The sequence below is a fragment of the Anabrus simplex genome, chromosome 3 (genome assembly GCF_040414725.1).
Source record: "Anabrus simplex isolate iqAnaSimp1 chromosome 3, ASM4041472v1, whole genome shotgun sequence".
Taxonomy (NCBI): domain Eukaryota; kingdom Metazoa; phylum Arthropoda; class Insecta; order Orthoptera; family Tettigoniidae; genus Anabrus; species Anabrus simplex.
Window position 1 is genome coordinate 435,900,516 of NC_090267.1, and position 20,048 is coordinate 435,920,563.

The window sequence follows — 20,048 nt, forward strand, 5'->3', positions numbered from 1 at the left end:
CTTGGTCCAATCAACATTATCAAATGCCTTTTCTAGATCTATGAAACACCACGTATGTGGGCCTGCCCTTGTTAATTTGACCCTCTAAGATCAGACATAAAGTCAGGATTGCTTCATGTGTTCTTACATTTCTTCTGAAGCCAAATTGATCTTCTCCCAACTCAGTTTCAACTTGTCTTTCCATTCTTCTGTAAATACTATGTGTAAGAATTTTGCAGGCATGAGATACTAAACTAATGGTGCGGTAGTTTTCACACTTGTCAGCACTGGCTTTCTTGGGAATAGGTATAACAACATTCTGCCGAAAATCGGATGGCACTTTTCCTGTCTCATAAATCTTGCACACTAAATGGAATAACCTTACCATGCTGGTTTCTCCTAAAGCAGTCAGTAATTCAGAGGGAATGTCATCAATTTCAGGTGCTTTGTTCCTATTTAGGTCACTCAAAGCTCTATCGAATTCTGACCTCAAAATTGGGTCACCCATTTCATCAGCATCAACAGCCTCTTCTTGTTCCAGAACCATATCTATGTCCTTACCTTGATACAATAGTTGGATATGTTCCTGCCATCTTTCTGCCTTCTTTTCTTTCCCTAGAAGTGGTTTTCCATCTGAGCTCTTCATATTCATACACCTAGTTTTCCTTTCTCCAAAGGTTTCTTTGATTTTTTTGTATGCAGCATCTACCTCTCCTAGGACCATACAACTGTCAACATCTTTGCACTTTTCCTTCAGCCATTCTTCCTTAGCTGCCCTACACATCCTATCCACTTTATTCTTTAATCGCCTGTATTCTTTTCTGCCCTTTTCATTTTTTGCATTGTTGTATTTTCGTCATTCATTGATCAGATCTAGTATCTCTTGAATTATCCATTGATTCTTTGTTGATTTTTCCTTTCTTCCCAACATCTCTTCAGCAGCCCTACCGAACTCATTCTTCATGACTGTCCACATTCTTCTTCTACTGTGTTTCCTTCAGCCTTTCCATTTAGTCCTTGTGAAACATGTTCCTTGAAACAATCCTTCACACTCTTTTCTTTCAACTTGTCTAGATCCCATCTCACTGGATTCCTTCCCTTCTTCAATTTCTTCAACTTCAGATGGCATTTCATGACCAACAAGTTGTGATCAGAGTCCTCGTCTGTTCCTGGAAAAGTTTTTCAATCCAACATCTGGCTCATGAATTTCTTCCTAATCATAATGAAGTCTATTTGATACCTTCCAGTGTCTCATCCATGTGTACAGCCGTTGTTTGTGGTGTTTGAACCAAGTAATAGCTAGGACTAAATTGTGATTGGTGCACAATTCAACCAGCCGATTTCTTCTTTCGTTCCTTTGCCTCAATCCAAATTCTCATACTGCATTACCTTCTCTTCCTTGGCCTACCAATGCATTCCAGTCTCCCATCACAATTAGATTCTCGTCACCTTTTACATATTGTATTAAATCTTCTATCTCCATATATTCTTTTGATTTCCTCATCATCCACTGAACTAGTAAGCATATAGACCTGCACTATTGTAGTGGGCATTGGTTTGGCACCTATCTTTACAACAATAATCCTTTCACTATGCTGGTTGGAGTACCTGCTGCCCTATTTTCTTATTCATTATTAAACCAACTCCTGCATTTCCACTGTTTGATCCTTCATATTATGTGTTGTTGAAGAGACAAAGAATGGTACTCATTCAGTTACTGGTGATCTGGCAACATTGTTTGGATCTGTGAATGACATCACATTAAGACAACAACATGGGAGCACACTTAGCCACCTTTCAGAGAAAGCTGTAGTTAAGAGTCATTCATAAGGTTCTGTATGATCTGAAGGCCTTTTCTTGTGTATTACTTGTTGCAAATTGTAATTTCTTGTGTCAGTTTCCAGTACTTCTCCTCTCTTAGACTATCACCCATTTTGGGACGACCTTTTCTTGTAGGATGTGAAAGGAAAGAGAGGCCTTTAGACATGGCTTGATGATTTGTATTGAAACGTCATTGCTTTGTGTTGGCATCTTGCTGTTATATCATGCTGTGGTGAAGAATTATTTAATGGGTTTAAACTGAGCTTCTTTCAACAAAGGTTTTAATAGGTAGTCTTTCAACATTTTGTAATGCAGCTGGAATGATGAGACAAGCTGTAAAATTAATTATGTCAATACCTGAATTAACAATCTACAAGTAATCATGAAGATGTTTCTCAGTAATGGTGCAGATGAAGTGAATTCTTCTAAATGAAACAGTTATGAAAATAAAAATAGGAAAATTACTATCATACTAGATCAAAGCTATTTTTGATAGGGCAAAAAATTAAGTCAGTACAAATCAGTTGTTTATATTGTCAGAGTGACTCAAAATCAGCAAGTCTTACAAACTGAGATGATGACATGCATGTTTTACCTGTATTTTTCCTGTAAATTTTCAGGAACTTCAAAGCTGATAGAGCTAATAGGATATGGAGAGAGATGGACACATTAGGTGTTTCCACATGGTTGGAGGGCAGATGCACACAAGTTCAGCTGGAACTTCCCGTGTGCAGTACGAATTTAGATTTTTTTAGATTTGAATTTAGATTTTTCTATTTTTCTATTACACTTACTGCAATGGACTAGATATCACAGTGCAGAACCTCTAACATAATTCAGCATGATCCACCACTGATATTTTGTCATGACAGTGAACAGTGAAGCATTTTATTATTACAAGGTAGCTGTAGTAGCAGAGTCTGACTCATTGGCTGAATGGTCAACGTACTGGCCTTTGATTCAGAGGGTCCTGGGTTCGATTCCCGGCTGGGTTGGGGATTTTCATTGCTTCTGATTAATTCTTCTGGCTCAGAGACTGGGTGTTTGTGTACGTCCCAACACTCTCCTCTTCATATTGACACAACACACTACACTACCAACCACCACAAAAACACACAATAGTGATTATATCCCTCCATATAGGGCTGGCATCGGGAAGGGCACCCGGCCGTAAAACAGAGAGAGAGAGAGAGAGACACACACACGCACGTGACTCAGTTCGCACCTATAACCCCACAGGTGTTGAACAAGTGGTAGGTAAAGGAGAAGAAGCCAGTTGTAGCAAAATGAACAAAGAATTTAGCAGTTGGTGAACTGTATCATGTTAAATCAGTTACCAGTACTAAGCATTTCTGACACCATAGTCACTTTGATTTGAGTCCTAGAAGTCAAAATATTACACCCTTCATGCAATTAGCTGAGTTTTATGGAGCCAGTATCATAAGATAGACTTCAGGAAGCCAGATTGTCTTCAAAAATTGAACAGTAGAACACCATAAGCAAGTGAGTATCAACTGTACCGGTACATTGATTCTTGCATTAATTGTTGTAAGTGTAACAAAAAGGAATATGGTTGAAAATAAACTCTATCCCATAACATGTTTTAACAAATGAAAATAACATCAGGTTGCTGGTAATTAGAAAATGAATGGAATCCAGGGAAAGAAAAAAAAAACAAGATTACCAGAATGTGAAATAAACCAAAGAGAGAGAGGAAGAAGATTTGTAATTAAAGTATAACAGTCATGTTCCACTCATGATAGGGCAAGTGACGCCGATACTAATTTCAGCTCAAAAAAATCCAATAATGTCAATATTGTTATTGGAATAGCCTACTCTAAGCCTAATTCCAGCTCAAATAAGATAGTGATGTATAAGCAATAAATTTTATGGTTGGGCCTATATTGATGGATATGACTTACTTTTACAAGAACTTTAGTTTATTATCCACCTAGTCAATAGAGTTAACTCTCAAACTTCTTTCTTTTTTTGCTAGTTTTGACCGTACATAGTGGTCATCCTCAGCTATTAATCATAATCATGGATCATTCTTTGAAGAAGTAGAAGGAAAGCTGACTTCAGCGATGGATGAACTCACCAAGTTCTATGATGCCAACCATCTGAAGCCAAACCCCAGTAAAACACAAGTGTGTGAGTTTCATCTACAAACCAAGGAAGTGCGGCGACGGCTGAACATCACATGGTGAGGGGAACAACTGAAACATTGCCCAACACTAGTTTATCTAGGTGTCACACTAGACCACACTCTCTAACGTACAGACAGCAATGTCTGACATAGTGACGTCATAAACGAAAGGAGTGGGGGTGGGCATTAAACCTAGTTAAGGCTACAAATAAAAATGCATAAAATACAATAGTGTCCACATTAAAATTCACACATTAGACATTTGATAAATGGCCAAGTGGATTTGAATAAAAACAGTAGGTCACAAGATTAATGACATTTAAAATGATTTCAAAATTGCACTTGTGTCGATGAAAAGATGACATAAGAAGTCATTGTCTATTAGTAGTCCCATCGTGGATAATAGTAAAATATGCATTACAAGAAAATATCACAGTATTGATGAAAATAAAATTGATTGATTGTTGATGTGCCTGTCAACGAAGGAGAGTAAACTGTATTGATTATGTGGATAATAAACTAAAGGTTTTGTTAAAGTAATTAAGATAATGAAGTCAGTACTCCCATCAAAGCAAAGTCACCTCCGTACAGGCCATGAAGGCCCTTGGAGGAGTGGAAGGTAAAGGCTTCCACCATTTTTAACCTCAGCACATGATGGGGTAGAGTGGTTAGCTCTATGCCTGGCCGCCTTTGCCCCCAGGAATTAACCTGGTACTCATTTTTGGTGTAGGCTGAGTGAACCTCAGGGCCATATGCACCTCCGGTAGTGGAAATCTCGTTTCTTAAATTTTAGGACTTCCTGACGCCTTTATCGCCTCAGCCAGGCAGCCCCTACTCCCATCAGAATACACCAAGGTTAACCCTAAACAAAATAAGACAATGACCTCAATATTCTTATTGTAATATAATTAACCAAGTTGAATGTTGCTGTTGAAAGTAATGCTATAATATGAAATGCTCAAACAAATGAAAAGTGGCACAGATTACTTATCAGGAACTGTGCTACGCTTGCGATCTACTAATGCCAGGTTCCAGTGCTAAAATGACCTGGTCACACACAGTAGCGAAGACTGCTTTGCTGTTCATTTTGCTAATTCTCTATCTCTATCAATGACTTTATAACACAGACCAAATAGCTCAAATGCTATGTTGGTCAGCATGCCAAATACCAGTAGTTATCAGAATATGAATGATCCTGAGGAATGGCAAGATAAAAAGAAAGTTATTTTAACTCTCCAGCTTCCCCCTGTCAATATTCAGCAAGGTTGTTGGGACAGGCAGATGTTGTCTTAGCATTTCAGCATTCAGGTATTGGGTCAAGTTAATCTTTCTACTATGATAAAAATGTATGAGACATCGTAGATCTTTGTTACTGTGGATTCTTCAGTAAGATGTCCGACTCGTTGGCTGAACGGTCAGCATACTGGCCTTTGGTTCAGAGGGTCCCGGGTTTGATTCCTGGCCGAGTCGGGGATTTTAACCTTAATTGGTTAATTCCTACGGCATGGGGGCTGGGTGTATGTGCTGTCTTCATCATCATTTCATCCTCATCACGACACGCAGGTCACCTACGGGAGTCAAATAGAAAGACCTGCACCTGGCGAGCCGAACCCGTCCTGGGATATCCCAGCACTAAAAGCCATACGACATTTTATTTCATTTCAGTAAGATTAACATTAACAACAGTATGATATTGGAAATAAACAAAAGATATAAAGTTGTAAATGTTTCCATATTATTTATTGTAGAATGAATGAACACATGTGTCACCAAGTTACACATCCCTAAAATGTGACAGAAACCTTGAGTTGTTGCACTACTCAAGCCTGGGAAAGAATCAAACGACCCGAAAAATTTTCGACCTATTTCCCTGGTATGTCATACCTTCAAAATACTGGAAAGTCTGGTACTTAACCGAATAAGTATCATCCTCAAAGAGAAGTTCATCCCACAAAAAGCATGCTTTTGTGCTGGCAAATCATGTTGTAGCCAGATTGAATCTCACCCACATAGAGGATGATTTTGAGCATGGTGGAGTCAATTTGTTGACTTAACAGCTGCACATGACACTCGCTACAGGGTAAGAGGAGTAGATGGAACCTAGAAGAAAGGTCTCCCACAAGGCAGCGTGCTAGCTCCAGCACTGTACAACATCTACACAAATGATCAGCCAATTCCAGCAAGCACCAGGCTTGACACAGCGGTAGCTTGTCAGGGATCATCCTTTGAAGAAGTAGAAGGAAAGCTGACTTCAGCGATGGATGAACTCACCAAGTACTATCATGCCAACCATCTGAAACTGAACCCCAGTAAAACACAAGTGTGTGAGTTTCATCTACAAAACAAGGAAATGAGGCTACAGTTGAACATCACATGGCAAGGGGAACGACTGAAACATTGCCCGACACTAGTTTATCTAGGAGTCACACTAGACCGCACTCTCTAACGTACAGGCAGCAATGTCTGAACATGAAACAGAATGTCAGTGCTCGCAATGGCATACTTAAGAAGCTGATCGGCAGCACCTGGGGAGCCAGCCCGCACATCCCGAGGACTTCTGTTGCGCTGTGTGTGTCAGCCGTTCCCGTGTGGAACATTTCACTACATGCTAAGCAGGTCGATACTGAAGTCAATGACAATGCGAGGATAATCTCGGGATGCCTAAAAGTAACGTCAGTGCAGAAACTGTACCTGATTGTTGGAATAGCCCAACCCAACATTCGGAGGGCCACTGCTGCAGACGCCGAGAGAACAGAGCAGGAGAATGATCATCGACATTCACTCCATGGTCACCAACCTGCAAGGTCTCACCTCAGATCCCGCTAGGACTCTGCCGCTGGAGGAAACACCAGAGACAACTCATCTTAACAGATGGAGGAGTTCACTGTCCACAGACATGTCACCAAAAGAAAAATTAGCTCCTGGCACCACCTGTTACCCTGTATGGAGATCCCTCAACCGCTTAAGGGTGGGCGTCCCTCGATGGAAGACCAACCTGAAGAAATGGGGGATCCTTCCAGCACGCAGACACCTTGTGTGAATGTGGTGCTGAATAAGCCGCCTACTCATCTGTCCCCTCCTGGACAATGCATGCACATCACACAATGTTTTTTAGAGGAAACAATAAGGCCATCACTGCTGCAGTTTTTTTGGAAATGGGGACCGGACACGGAAATGAATGAATGAATTGTAGAATAATTTTTTACAGTGCATTAGGTTAGAAATTTTATTGTCTACAACTTTTGTTATGTTGCATTTTTTGTTAGAATCAGTGTTAATGGACATGTTTGAAAATTAATTTTTTAGACCTTCCCTCTAACTACCAGTACAATTTCACCCAGCATGAACACAATTATTTATAGTTTAGATTGCAGTGCCTCCTGCCCTGATTTTAAACACCAGTTTTCATAATCGCCGGGCTGAGTGGCTCAGATGGTTAAGGCGCTGGCGTTCTAAACCCAACTTGGCAGGTTCGATCCTGGCTCAGTCCGGTGGTATTTGAAGGTGCTCAAATACGACAGCCTCGTATCGGTAGATTCACTGGCATGTAAAAGAACTCCGGTGGGACTAAATTCCGGCACCTCAGCGTCTCCGAAGATCGTAAAAGTAGTTAGTGGGACGTAAAGCAAATAACATTATTATTATTATTAGTTTTCATAACATTCTCTAAAGCAATTTTCTTGTAATATGCGTGCATGCATACATACATGCATACAGACAGATATGGCTAAAATGTAAAAATTATATTTCCTTCTTTGGACATGACCAACACAAGAATACCAATTTTTTAAAAATTCTGACCAAGGTACAGATAAAACTCTTATTTTATTTATGTGGATAATTGAGCTGTATCAGTGTATATATTATGATATTAAATAATACCGAATGAGTTGGCTATGTGGTTAGGGTTTCATAGCTGTGAGCTTGCATTTGGAAGATGGTGGGTTCATTGGCAGCCCTAAAGTTGGTTTTCTATGGCTTCCCATTTTCACAAGTTAATTAAGGCCATGGCCACTTCCTTCCCACTCCTAGCCTTTTCCTATTCCATCGTCGCCAAATAAGACCTACCTGTGTTGATGCAACAAAAAGCAAATTGTAAAAAAAATAAGAACTATTTATATTATTTTGGCAGGAAATAGTAAAAAGGAAATACCATACTGCCTAGTGTGAAACTGAGAAACAACCGAAAACCATATTCAAAGTTGCCGACAGGGGGGTTCGAACCCACTATCTCCTGAATGCAAGCTCAGAGCTGCATGACCCTTTTATTGCTTATTGATAAGTTATTTGCTTGAAACAAAAATCAGAATGTGTTGAGATATTCCTGCATGTCTTTAGTAACAGAGTCTACATCACGACTTCTTCTTCTTTGGCCAATGACCTACATGTTAGGCTCCTTTAAACAAACAAGCTTCTTCTTCTTCTTCCTCTGGTTCAATTTCCTTTCAGAAGTTTGAGGACCATATGGCATAATTTTATGCTGAGTTACCAAATTATGGATATCGAAACACTGTCGGAGGTTCCACGTCAGGGTTAATCTTCTCTGACCATGTCCATGATTCCCTTCTATCTGACCAACCGACCAATACTGATCTGCATTTAGGGCAGTCGCCCAGGTGGCAGATTCCCTATTTGTTGTTTTCCTAGCCTTTTCTTAAATGATTTCAAAGAAATTGGACATTTATTGAATATCTCCCTTGGTAAGTTATTCCAAACCCTAACTCCCCTTCCTATAAATGAATATTTGCCCCAATTTGTCCTCTTGAATTCCAACTTTATCTTCATATTGTGATCTTTCCTACTTTTAAAGATGCCACTCAAACTTATTCGTCTACTAATGTCATTTCACGCCATCTCTCCGCTGACAGCTCGGAACATACCACTTATTAAATAACACTTGTATGTTTTAATATTCGTCCACCTATTCAATACAATACAATTTTTTTAAAATTAGGATATTGTCCTTATTAAAATTGTTGACATGAAATTAGTATATTAGATGGTACATGTTTTGCCCATCAGTAGTTGGCATCATCAGTCATATTTTCCACCTTAGAATAGATCAGGTACTTGATTGGAAATAATCTATGAATGCTGTTAAAAACTATGTCGTATAAAATATATTGGAGATTGTTAAACAACTATTACAATATAAAATGTAGTATGCTGTTATTTGACAATATTAGTGATAATATTGGAGTCTAAAATATTAAAATATTAACACACAGATTCCCATAGAGAAACAAAATGATATTAAATACGAAATAAAAAAGAAAATACCTACTCTCATAAATGACATAATAACTAATAAAAATCCTAACCTTTCAAAACAAAACCTCAAACTAAAAACTAAAATTAACAACAATAACGTCATAGTAACAAAAGCTGATAAGGGCAATACAACAGTTTTAATGAATAAACAAGACTTCATCAAAAAAAACAGAAGAGTTTTTCTCCAATAAAACCTACACATTAATCAATAAGGATCCCATAGTAAAAACACAACGCAACCTAAAAACACTCCTTAAAAATTCAACATTCATACTAAATGAACAAGACTACCAAAAAATGATCACTATGAATCCAAAATTACCTACAGCAAGATCATTACCTAAAATACACAAAAAAGACATCCCCATCAGACCAATAATCAATAGCAGAAACAGTCCCACTTATAAAACTTCTCAGTTCCTCCACAAGTTCTTAAAAAAACATTTTAAATTTCACAATGCAAATCCGATCAAAAATTCTATCAAACTTTGCAAAACTTTAAACAAATTCAATTTACAACCAAATCATGTCTTATGTTCCTTTGATATCACGAATATGTACTCAAATATACCCATTAACAAAACTATCACTATAATAAAAAACAACCTCTCCAAACACAGCGCATTAAGCAAAATTGAAATAGACGAATTCATAAAGTTACTACGTTTTGTTTTACACAATAATTACTTCACTTTCAACAACAAAATATATAAGCAAGAAGGCTTAGCTATGGGAGACCCAATCTCCGGCATTTTAGCGGACATCTACATGGACAATCTAGAACACAATAAAATAGTAAAAAACATTAATGGACTCGGTTTATGGCTCCGTTATGTCGACGACACATTGGCAATTATTGATAAACAGCTTAACAATAGTGATAACATCCTAATGTTTCTAAATGATTTAGACGATAATATAAAGTTCACAAAAGAAAACGAAAACAACAATTCAATCAATTTTCTAGACATCAATATCACGCGAGTTATGAACAAATTTGATTTCAAAATTTACCGCAAGCCTTCATTTACCCCAATAACTATAAAAAATGAATCTTTACACCCAAATTCCCATAAAAAAGCCACTTATTACAGTTTAGTATACAGAGCATTCAAAATCCCTCTTCACCAAATAATCTAAAAAATGAATTAGATTTCATAAAAGAAATAGCCAAATTCAATGGGTTCAATCTAGATATGATCAACAAAATCATTAATAAAGTCAGACTAAAACTAACCACAAACCTTTCTCCAATAAAACCCAACAAACCAAAATTCACGAAATTCACATATACCAACCCAAAAATCCATCAAATCACCACTCCCTTAAGAACACATGAGGTAAAAATCGCTTACACAATGCAGAATACAAATCAAATTTTTTTAAAAATCACAACTCAGTCAATTCAACCAATAATAAATATTCAAGCTCGGGTATATATAGACTTAAATGCTCCGTATGTAATTTTTCTTATGTTGGTCAAACTGGCCGCTGTTTTTCAATTAGATACGCAGAACATTATAACGCCGAAAAACATAATGAATTCTCTGCGATGAGTAACCACATGAAAGAAACAGGTCACAAATTCACTACAATAGATCAGGATTTACAAATTTTAAAAAGAATCGAAAAAGGTAAGCTCATGACAGAATACGAAAACTTATACATCTTCTTAGATTAACAAAGACAAGAACTTAAATGACGTAATAGATAACAAAAGTCCTCTTTATGAACAGATTTCAATTCTATTACAAAAACCATTCCTTCTGAATAATTTTTACAAAATATTTAGCACCAAATCAGTAAACACGCCCACCAATCCAACACACACACCACCCCCCTCCCCTCCTTCCACTGCCGACAACTCCTCCTCACGCACAGCGAATGGGCCCTCAGCCACGCCTTCTCAAGCTCAACCCTCTCCACCGAGACTTCACAACTACAACACGCGTAGTAAGAGTTTGGCGACTGCTAGTTATTCTAAAACTCTCAACGTAAACTAACATCTCAGTGGTCGAAGGGGTAAGTGTCAACACTCCAAATGTAACTATTCGGCCCCTTAATTCCAATTATGGTAATTCATTAAATTTTCAAATTATCTCTTTAATTACAGAACTCGTCATACCTTTGGCTGTGTCGGTGCGACGTAAAGCCCCTAGCAAAAAAAAAAAAAAACCTTTGGCTAATCACCGAATGACAACAACGTTCCCTTCCAACTAACACGCTTAGCTCAACAGGCTCAACAGCAACATCACAAACTCTTACCACATCATAGAAGATGGTCTAATGACGCCTGCAAAGATTTCAATATAGCCTATGGCACTAACATTTCCAACTAATATCATCTCAAAAGGAACCAGGCCATAAAAACAACTCTTCAAAATCTATAAGCAAATAAATGAAAATCAACATTTATTACCTGCAAGAACCAATGACCATTACCATTGCTTAACTTTTCATAATAATAAAATAAAAAAATAATTTTTTTTAACAATACGCCATTTGACAACTAAATGGAATGTATTTTCTGATTTTTATCTTCAATGTAATATCTTTTATTATGCCATAATCCTTAAACAACTGCCATGTTTTAGACTCCAATATTATCACTAATATTGTCAAATAACAGCATACTACATTTTATATTGTAATAGTTGTTTAACAATCTCCAATATATTTTATATGACATAGTTTTTAACAGCATTCATAGATTATTTCCAATCAGGTACGTGATCTATTCTAAGGTGGAAAATATGGCTGATGATGCCCACTATTGATGGGCGAAACATGTACCATCTACGAGGTTTGTCCGGAAAATACGTATAAATCCGTCGGGGTGACGTATCACGTATCGTGGAGGCGCCGCCAGGTGGCACTGCTGTTGTCGCCAATCTTCTCAATGCTCAGTTCGAGTCGGAGAGCTCTGCGTGTCAGTAGCAGTGTGTGGCTGCTTGTTGAAAGTTACCCGTTTTCACCTGCCGTCGGTATGGAGCTCTCTCTGATTGAGGAACAGCGCATCAACATCAAGTCTCAGAGCTCGTGTGGCCCGAGTTCGACCGGATTTGGCACAAGGGGGCAGGTGGATCCTTCATCACGACAATGCGCCCGCTCACACATCGCTCGTTGTGCGTGAGTTTTTGGCCCGAAGCTCAATCACCGTGATCAAGCCTTATTCACCCGATTTAGCCCCTTGTGACTTCTTCCTGTTCCCGAAATGCAAAATGGTGCTTCGGGGGCGGCACTTGGGTGATGTGGAAGCCATCAAGGGAGAAACGACACGGCAACTGAACAGCATCACAACTGAAGACTTTCAACAATGTTATCAACAGTGGAAACGGCGTTGGCAGAAGTGCATCTTGTCTCAGGGAGAGTACTTTGAAGGAGACCATATTGTAATACCTGAATAATTATCAAATAAAGTTATTATTGAACTTTTATATGTATTTTCCGGACAAACCTTGTAATATACTAATTTCATGTCAACAATTTTAATAAGGACAATGTCCTAATTTTTTAAAAATTGTATTGCATTGAATAGGTGGACGAATATTAAAACATACAAGTGTTATTTAATAAAAATATTTTCAATACGGACCCAAAAATGAATTTTATCACATGTAACATACCACTTAGTCGAGCAGCTCATCTTCTTTCTCCCAGTTCTTCCCAGCCCAAACTTTGCAACATTTTTGTAACACTACTCTTCTGTCAGAAATCACCCAGAACCATTCGAGCTGCTTTTCTTTGAATTTTTTCCAGTTCTTGAATCAGGTAATCCTGGTGAAGGTCCCATACACTGGAACCATACTCTAGTTGGGGTCTTACCAGAGACTTATATGCCCTTTCCTATGATCAGTTATATCAGACTTTATAGAATGTATAGACTCGTACTGAATATGTTTGTGTTGTCAGCATATCATGTGATATGTCCTTTCAAACTGAAAGTCTCAATGTGATTGATGTATTTTAGAAACGGTACTGGTTCTAATACAGACGCAATGTGTATACTTTCCTTTAGAAGTACGAAAAACGTCTGAAATACTAATGTGTTGCATTTTGCTTTCTGTTCACAGGTACAATCTTGTTGCATCAGTAATGCATGGATTCCTGTCCAGTCTCAGGTTTTGCTTGTGCAGAAGAAGTGTTTCGTTAAGCGGTGTTAAAACATCAACCTCAGCTTACTGCTGTTGGAATACACATACGCTTCCAAATATTGTGTTTCAGAATCATGTTCTGAAGAAAAGATATCTTTCCTTTTGCACAAGCTATGGTAATTAATAATTTAAGTTTGGAAATGCTTCTAAATCAGTGACAATTAAATTTATGCTAAACTCTTCTTGCACACACTACAAAGTTCAATCTGAATACTTTCTGTTCTTCATTATGTGAGTGAAGTATTATTGTATGCATTTAGACAGGTTTTGTTTTCAGAAGTAAATATCAATATCATCTATGAGCTATGGTGGCTTAGGTCATATTTGTTCTTTTGGAAAGTACAGGTCTGAATTGGACAGAGCAACCGACGTGAAATCGGGAGGTGTTAGTTCCATACTTAACACCTCTTCAAATTGTAGTTTGTCTATTGAACACAACTCAATAAGTTGAAAGTTTATTTAGAGTACAATGTGGTCATGAAAATTAAATATTCATTGACTTGGCCCACAACATATGACTTGCATGCACTCAGCAGTGTTATGGCAGTAGTGCCAGACCTGTAGCTTAGATCCTTTCCAACAGAACAAATATGACATAGAACACTATAGCTCAATTGGACAGAGCAACGCACAGGAAATTGGGAGGTTGTGGGTTCGGATCCCACAGGTGTCCGGTTGGCCAGTTTTGTTCTGTACTTAACATCTCTTCAATAAGTACCGGGTATTCACAATTAAAGTGATGGTATTCAGCATGGTACAGCACGGGCTGTAATGATCGTAGGAGTCTGAAATTTTGTGGATATGTTAACTAAGCAATGTGGAGAAAACAAGGAAGGGCCGGAGAGGGTTTCCAAGTTTCTCGGGAAATGAGAAATAGAGGGATCAGCAGTTACAACATTTATTAGAATTAAAAAAAAAAAAAAACAATAAATAATTCGAATGATTTTGAACATTAACAATAACTAAGCTTTAAGATCAGAACAGTGTCCACATATCCATGAGCCGAAAAAGGGACACCGGCTATGCACAAGATAATAAATATAAATAAGACTGCTGTCTTATGAAATCAGTCGAAAATTCAGAGTATCTGAAATAATTACATATATTAAGTTGAAGGCTAGTCCAAGTTAGACCGATATTAACTTAAATAGTCATGACTAGATATTAAAGCTATCAAAAATTGTGAAAAAGTGGTCTCCCAGACCAATAAATTAACAAAGATTCTAAAATTAAGCAAGATTTTACAGCACCAAATTATCCACCAGGAAGTAATAATTAAAATAAATGGTTTCCAATTGAAGAGTCCCGCACTGCAGTGCTATTGGAAATCTTGAAAGGCAAACCAGCTGCATAAAATAACTATAATTCCATAGAAAATAAAAAGCGCCGGTCATGTCAGCTTCAGGAGTGCAGAAATAGCACTCGACATGCCCCAGATCGAATAAGCAAGCCAGGCCCGGGGTAAACGGCCTTTAGCAAGGTGAAGCGAGACACATGTCAACAAGCTGCCGGCTTCAGTGCGTGCAGCGAAGTTCAGCCTGGACGAAAAGAAACCATTCAGACTGCCATGGAGCAGCGATTACGGTGAAATCTTGTTGAGAGTGAGGGCTGCATTCCTGTAGAACTGGATTGAGGTATCCCTTAAATAGCGCTGTAGAAGTTTCCAGATAGGACGCAATATAGTGCTGTACAAACCAGTACATGAAAATCTTAACAAAAAATACAAAATAGTGAGGTAAATGGAGTCCAGAAAGAATATATTAAAAATTTCCAATTAATGAATATAACAAAGGCTAAAAACTAATAACAGAAATGACCAATGAAAAAACAGAAAACCGTGGAAAAATACACTTTTAGTACCAATTAGAAATTAAGTTGTCGATGACGCAAACAGTCATGTTAAGGTGATGCAGCCAATCAACAAGCAAGAAAGAATGACGTAAGGCAGCGAAGAAGGGAAAGAAAATAGGCAAGCAGTGTTCGTATAACCTGTGACATGATTGCACGTTGAAGGGAACTTATAATAAATTAACGAAAAGTAACCAGACCGAAACAATTAAGGTAAGAACAACATATAACATAAATTCAGACAAATAAGAGAGGTACCAAAAATAGTAAAAAATTACCAACGAATCGTACGTTCATGGATGTATGAACCACAATGCACTAGCGAATTATGTCACAACAATTATTAGTTCCATGTTTTGCCACCAGAAGAAAATATGGTGCTGTAAGCAATGGTAGGGGTCACAGAAAAAAGGCAGGAAAGATCAAACACATGATAATTGTGGTTCTGGAATGTATATTAGCATTTATGGTTACAAACACTGTTCAATATGGTCTCCGAACTCAGCAACTTGCTGCATCCATAACACGGCATGGTTGACAGTTGCCCACAGCATATTGGGTGAAATCAGAGCGACATGTCGTCGTATGCTAGCCTTTAGATCAGGCAGAGACCAGACATGTCCCTAATAGACACCATTTTTCAAATATCCCCATAACCAGAAGTCTCATGGATTTAGGTTGGGGGACCTGAAAGGCCACGCATCTGAAAAATGCCTAGAGATAATGTGGTCGTTACTGAAGATTTCTCGAAGCAATTCTTTCACCTGGCGAGCAATATGTGGTGTTGCCCCATTTTGTATGAAAACAACGGTGTGGTCACAGTTGCGTTCCTGCAAAGCTGGAGTCACGTGTTGCACAAGGAGGTCCCTATAACATGCAAATCGATGGCCTAGAATGAATACCTCGTAACTCACGCAAACTCTGTTTTGTAGGAGACACAAAAAACCATTTTCCCGGTTAGTTATTATACTATATTGCATTTTGTTGTGCTGTCGCATTATGAGTTTGTATTTCAGAGCTTTCTAAAGAGGTTATTTTAACTTTTTTTGGTAATTACAAGCACATTATGACTTACGAGGTTTTCTTATGTGCGTGTTATCTGAGTTACGTGGAATTCATTCTTAAGTTCTTAGTTACGAGGTTTTCTTACATACACGCTAACTGAGTTACGTGGAATTGATTTTTTTTTCATTGATGTGGGTTTCATAAAAGAAACAAAAAATTTCCAAAATTTTTTATTCCACCACATAATACAATTACACAATATATTTTAGCTATGTATAATTCAATCAGCAGAATTTGTCACTACATGTCACTACTCGAACGGTGTGGCAGGTTGTCATAGAAATAGTGAATATCTTTGGGGATCACAGATTTGAGCTCCTGAAGATGCTTAAACTTTACAAAATCAATGGGTAACCGCGAGTTGTATAATGAAGGACGTTCAACACTGTTATCTGAAGGCTTCTTGTTCCCTTTGTTCCTTCTTGGGAGGTCTGAAAATTGATCCTGATGGTTCAGTTTTACTTGTATTGTGCAGTCAAGTTTATACTGGATACATCGTACGTCGGTTACGATAGGATCTCCCTTTTTTGTACCGGGTCTAATTGATGACAAAAGGTTAAGGTCGTTATACCTCTTGAAGAAAGTGTGGTGAAGTTGTTCTACCTTGTATGGCTGGGGTTTAATTCGAGTCGTTTTACAAACCTCGACATACCCAGCTGGGGAGTAAATTTCTCTGTTCCTCATCTTTTTTTTCAATATTACTGTGAATGCTATCGCATTCCATTTGAGTATGGCCTTTCTCTAAATATTTTTGGATTATTGTCACCCCAGTTTTGTGCGAAATCAGTAATAATGCATTGGCCAATACTGAATTCCTGTTTTGGCTTGTACAACCATCGCTGTACAAGATGACGTGTTTGACTATCAAAAATCAAATCAAAAATCAAAATCCCTTTATTTGCAAATGAGGTGTCTACCTCGGTGGCAAATTGTACACTAAAATACATTATTGTCAAGCACTAAATTTTAAATTAACAGGAGACGCAGAAAATTTTCCTAGAATACAATATTATACAATTTACGCTAATAATTGTTTCTATTAAACACACACATCATCCTTAATAAATTTATATTGTTTACAAAAATCTACTTATAATATCTTACAAACATAGTCAACTCATATACAGTACGGTATGTGAAATTACTTCTAATAATACTATACAACTGGTATAAGATTAAAGTTAACACTGAATTTATTTACATATTTATATTTTACCCATTCTTGAACCTAAGTAGCATAACGACCTGCTGCGTCTTAACCAGAGCCCCTTTTGCCACCACTATATCCAGATTGATTTCTTTTGAAATGAAGTGAGTAACTATCGTAGCAAATTTATCTGCATTTACTCCCCCCTCACTTTCATCCCAGAGGTAGCAGTAACCTTCGCAAGATTTCAAATTATAAAATGTAAAGTTGTGAACTTTTAATTTCCTCCTATAATATAGAGCCGAAGCTTTTAAGGAAGGGCATAGGAGAACTGCTTGAACATCCATGGTAATAACGGCAGTCCTTTCATCTGTTTCTTCTTTGTCCTTAGTCTTTTCTTCTCTTGCTGCATTTTTTCTTTTTAGATGGGCAACATGGTCCGGTTCACTCACATTTCCTTGTTCGTAACCACAACACAAATCGCACTGATCTTTTTTGGGAGAGAAAATTCCGAAATTGTGAGCCTCAAACACTTCGTGGAATATAAAACTAGATACAACTAAGTGTTCTTTCTCCTCATTTTTACAATATAACTGGTACTCCCTGAAAAGTTGTGCTTTGGACTGCCAATGAGGTTCGAGGTAAAGTTTGTTCGTGTCCTTTCGGCAATAGTGTGACTCTAGTTTGGGGAGATTATTGAAAAATTCAGTTAATAGTTTTCGTTCATTACTGATACATTTTCCCTTTCTTGTTGTTCCTGTATCCTCGGTTTCTACATCTTCATTGTCCTGTTCATGTGCGTCGTTAATTACATTTTGGTCACCTTGTCTTTGTATCTTATTCTTGAATACCCAATTCCTTATCATCCATTCACCTACACATAGGGAGTTTAGGAACATTGTTTTACATACACGTATATTTGGTAAGTTGTTTTGAGGTTTGAGATGATACAACAGAGAGGCATTCCTTCTAGATTTTGTACGAGATACTGTTCTTTGATGCACATCCCTCAAATGTACAAGATGATGTGCTTCAACCTTTCTTTGGTTCCAATCTAATGTCCAAAAGTTTCTGAATATTTGTTGCCTTCTTTTGTCAGTGATCTGTGTACATTTGAACTTGTTCTTTTGTTTTCCGTCACATGAACAGCGAGGTTGAATACTCCTTTCGGGTCTTTTGACATCAAACGCTGTTTTTCCCGTCTCAGACTTCCTCCGTCCTTCATATTCTTTTCCTTTCATTCTTTTAATTTTGTTTTTGGTAGCTGTCCATGTACTTTTGTTAGCTCTTCCTCGTTTGGCACGTTTTCGTTTTTGAGGCAATTCCTTACTATGGTTTACTCCATCATAACTGTCATCAAGATTGCTTTCACTTGAGGGTTCATAACTGTTGTCTGGTAATTTTTCATTTTCTTTCCGATGGTCATCCAACTCAACATCACTCAACTAATGAATTGGTTCTTCATGATGATCAACTTCTTTTAAAATAGTACCGGTACCCAAAATCTCTCCGACATTTTTATTTGCCTTATTCACTGAATGACCATTGGTACTCTCACTTAACTCTTCAGAAACCAAATTAAATGAATTATTCAATACAGTATGGTCTATTGATTCACTTCCTGGTTTAACTGGCAGAACTGAATCACTGAATATGACTGGCAGTGACAGAATATCTTTAAATACATTAACTGGATTAAAACCAAAATTACCATTATTCAGTGATGATGAGTCATTAAGATTAAAAGGTTCCAATAATAGGAAGCTTTCTACTCCTCTAACAGTCTGAAGATTATTGTCTTGTGAAGTGTGGAGATAGGAAGCATCTCCTATATTTCGAGGCTGAATTTCCTGAAGGTAGTTACCACTTCCATTGGCTTCTGAGATAGTAAAGCTGTTCTCATTTCTGGGCTGAACTGAGTCGCATCCTTGAACTAGAATAACAGTTTAGGATTAGAAAAATTAAAAAAGCAATAACCCAATAACTTCCCTTGCTTATGCAGACAAACTCGCAACAGGGCAGTGGTTGTTTACCAATACATCCTGTGAAACTGTATGGATGAAAACTAACCTGTATCATTTTCAGATTTATCGGCAATGATTTCGATGTCTGCACAAATAGAACCAGTATTGTTTGATTCAGCTATTCTTTTACCACCTTGGTCCTTAAGAATCTCAAGAGCCATCTTCACAAGCCTAGAACCCCTTGAGTCTGCCATCTGAAAAACTACCACCCACTACATTAAACAGTTGACAAAAACATAAAATTACTCTATTTACTGTACTTAATCCATGATTAAATAATTATCAACCTGTAATTTAATGCAGTACAAATTGACGAGCTCAAATGAATTGGTGAGTGCAAAAGTGAACATAATATTCTTTTATATGAACTATGGTATAACATGAAAACCGTATGTAATATGATTTACATACTTTGTAGTTGAACGTGCAGATATATTATGCACAAAAGCCTAATAGCAACTTTTTTGATCAAACCTCTCCTTTAGCTACAAAACAGATTTTCCCTTCTCCTGAAAAGTAAGGATATTGGAATGTGTACGTTTTTTAACTCACCGATTCAAATACAAATGAGAAGACCACGTAACTCATTAATA

At 37.5% G+C, this 20,048-nt stretch overlaps 1 protein-coding gene across 7 annotated transcripts in view; it reads left to right on the forward strand.

Annotated features, from left to right (window-relative positions):
• Positions 1 to 20,048, forward strand: part of Tmlh (Trimethyllysine hydroxylase) — a 121,707-nt gene that overhangs the window by 25,833 nt on the left and 75,826 nt on the right. For 4 of the 7 annotated variants that reach the window (XM_067143481.2, XM_067143480.2, XM_067143479.2 and 1 more), the window contains exon 2: positions 13,291 to 13,487. In XM_067143481.2, the coding sequence (XP_066999582.1) occupies positions 13,313 to 13,487 (175 nt within the window). In that variant the 5' untranslated portion in view covers positions 13,291 to 13,312. Of the gene's footprint in view, positions 1 to 3,183; positions 3,304 to 3,796; positions 4,004 to 13,290; positions 13,488 to 20,048 lie in introns of those variants that run through there. The other 3 variants (XM_067143483.2, XM_067143477.2, XM_067143482.2) reach the window with 2 other exon arrangements.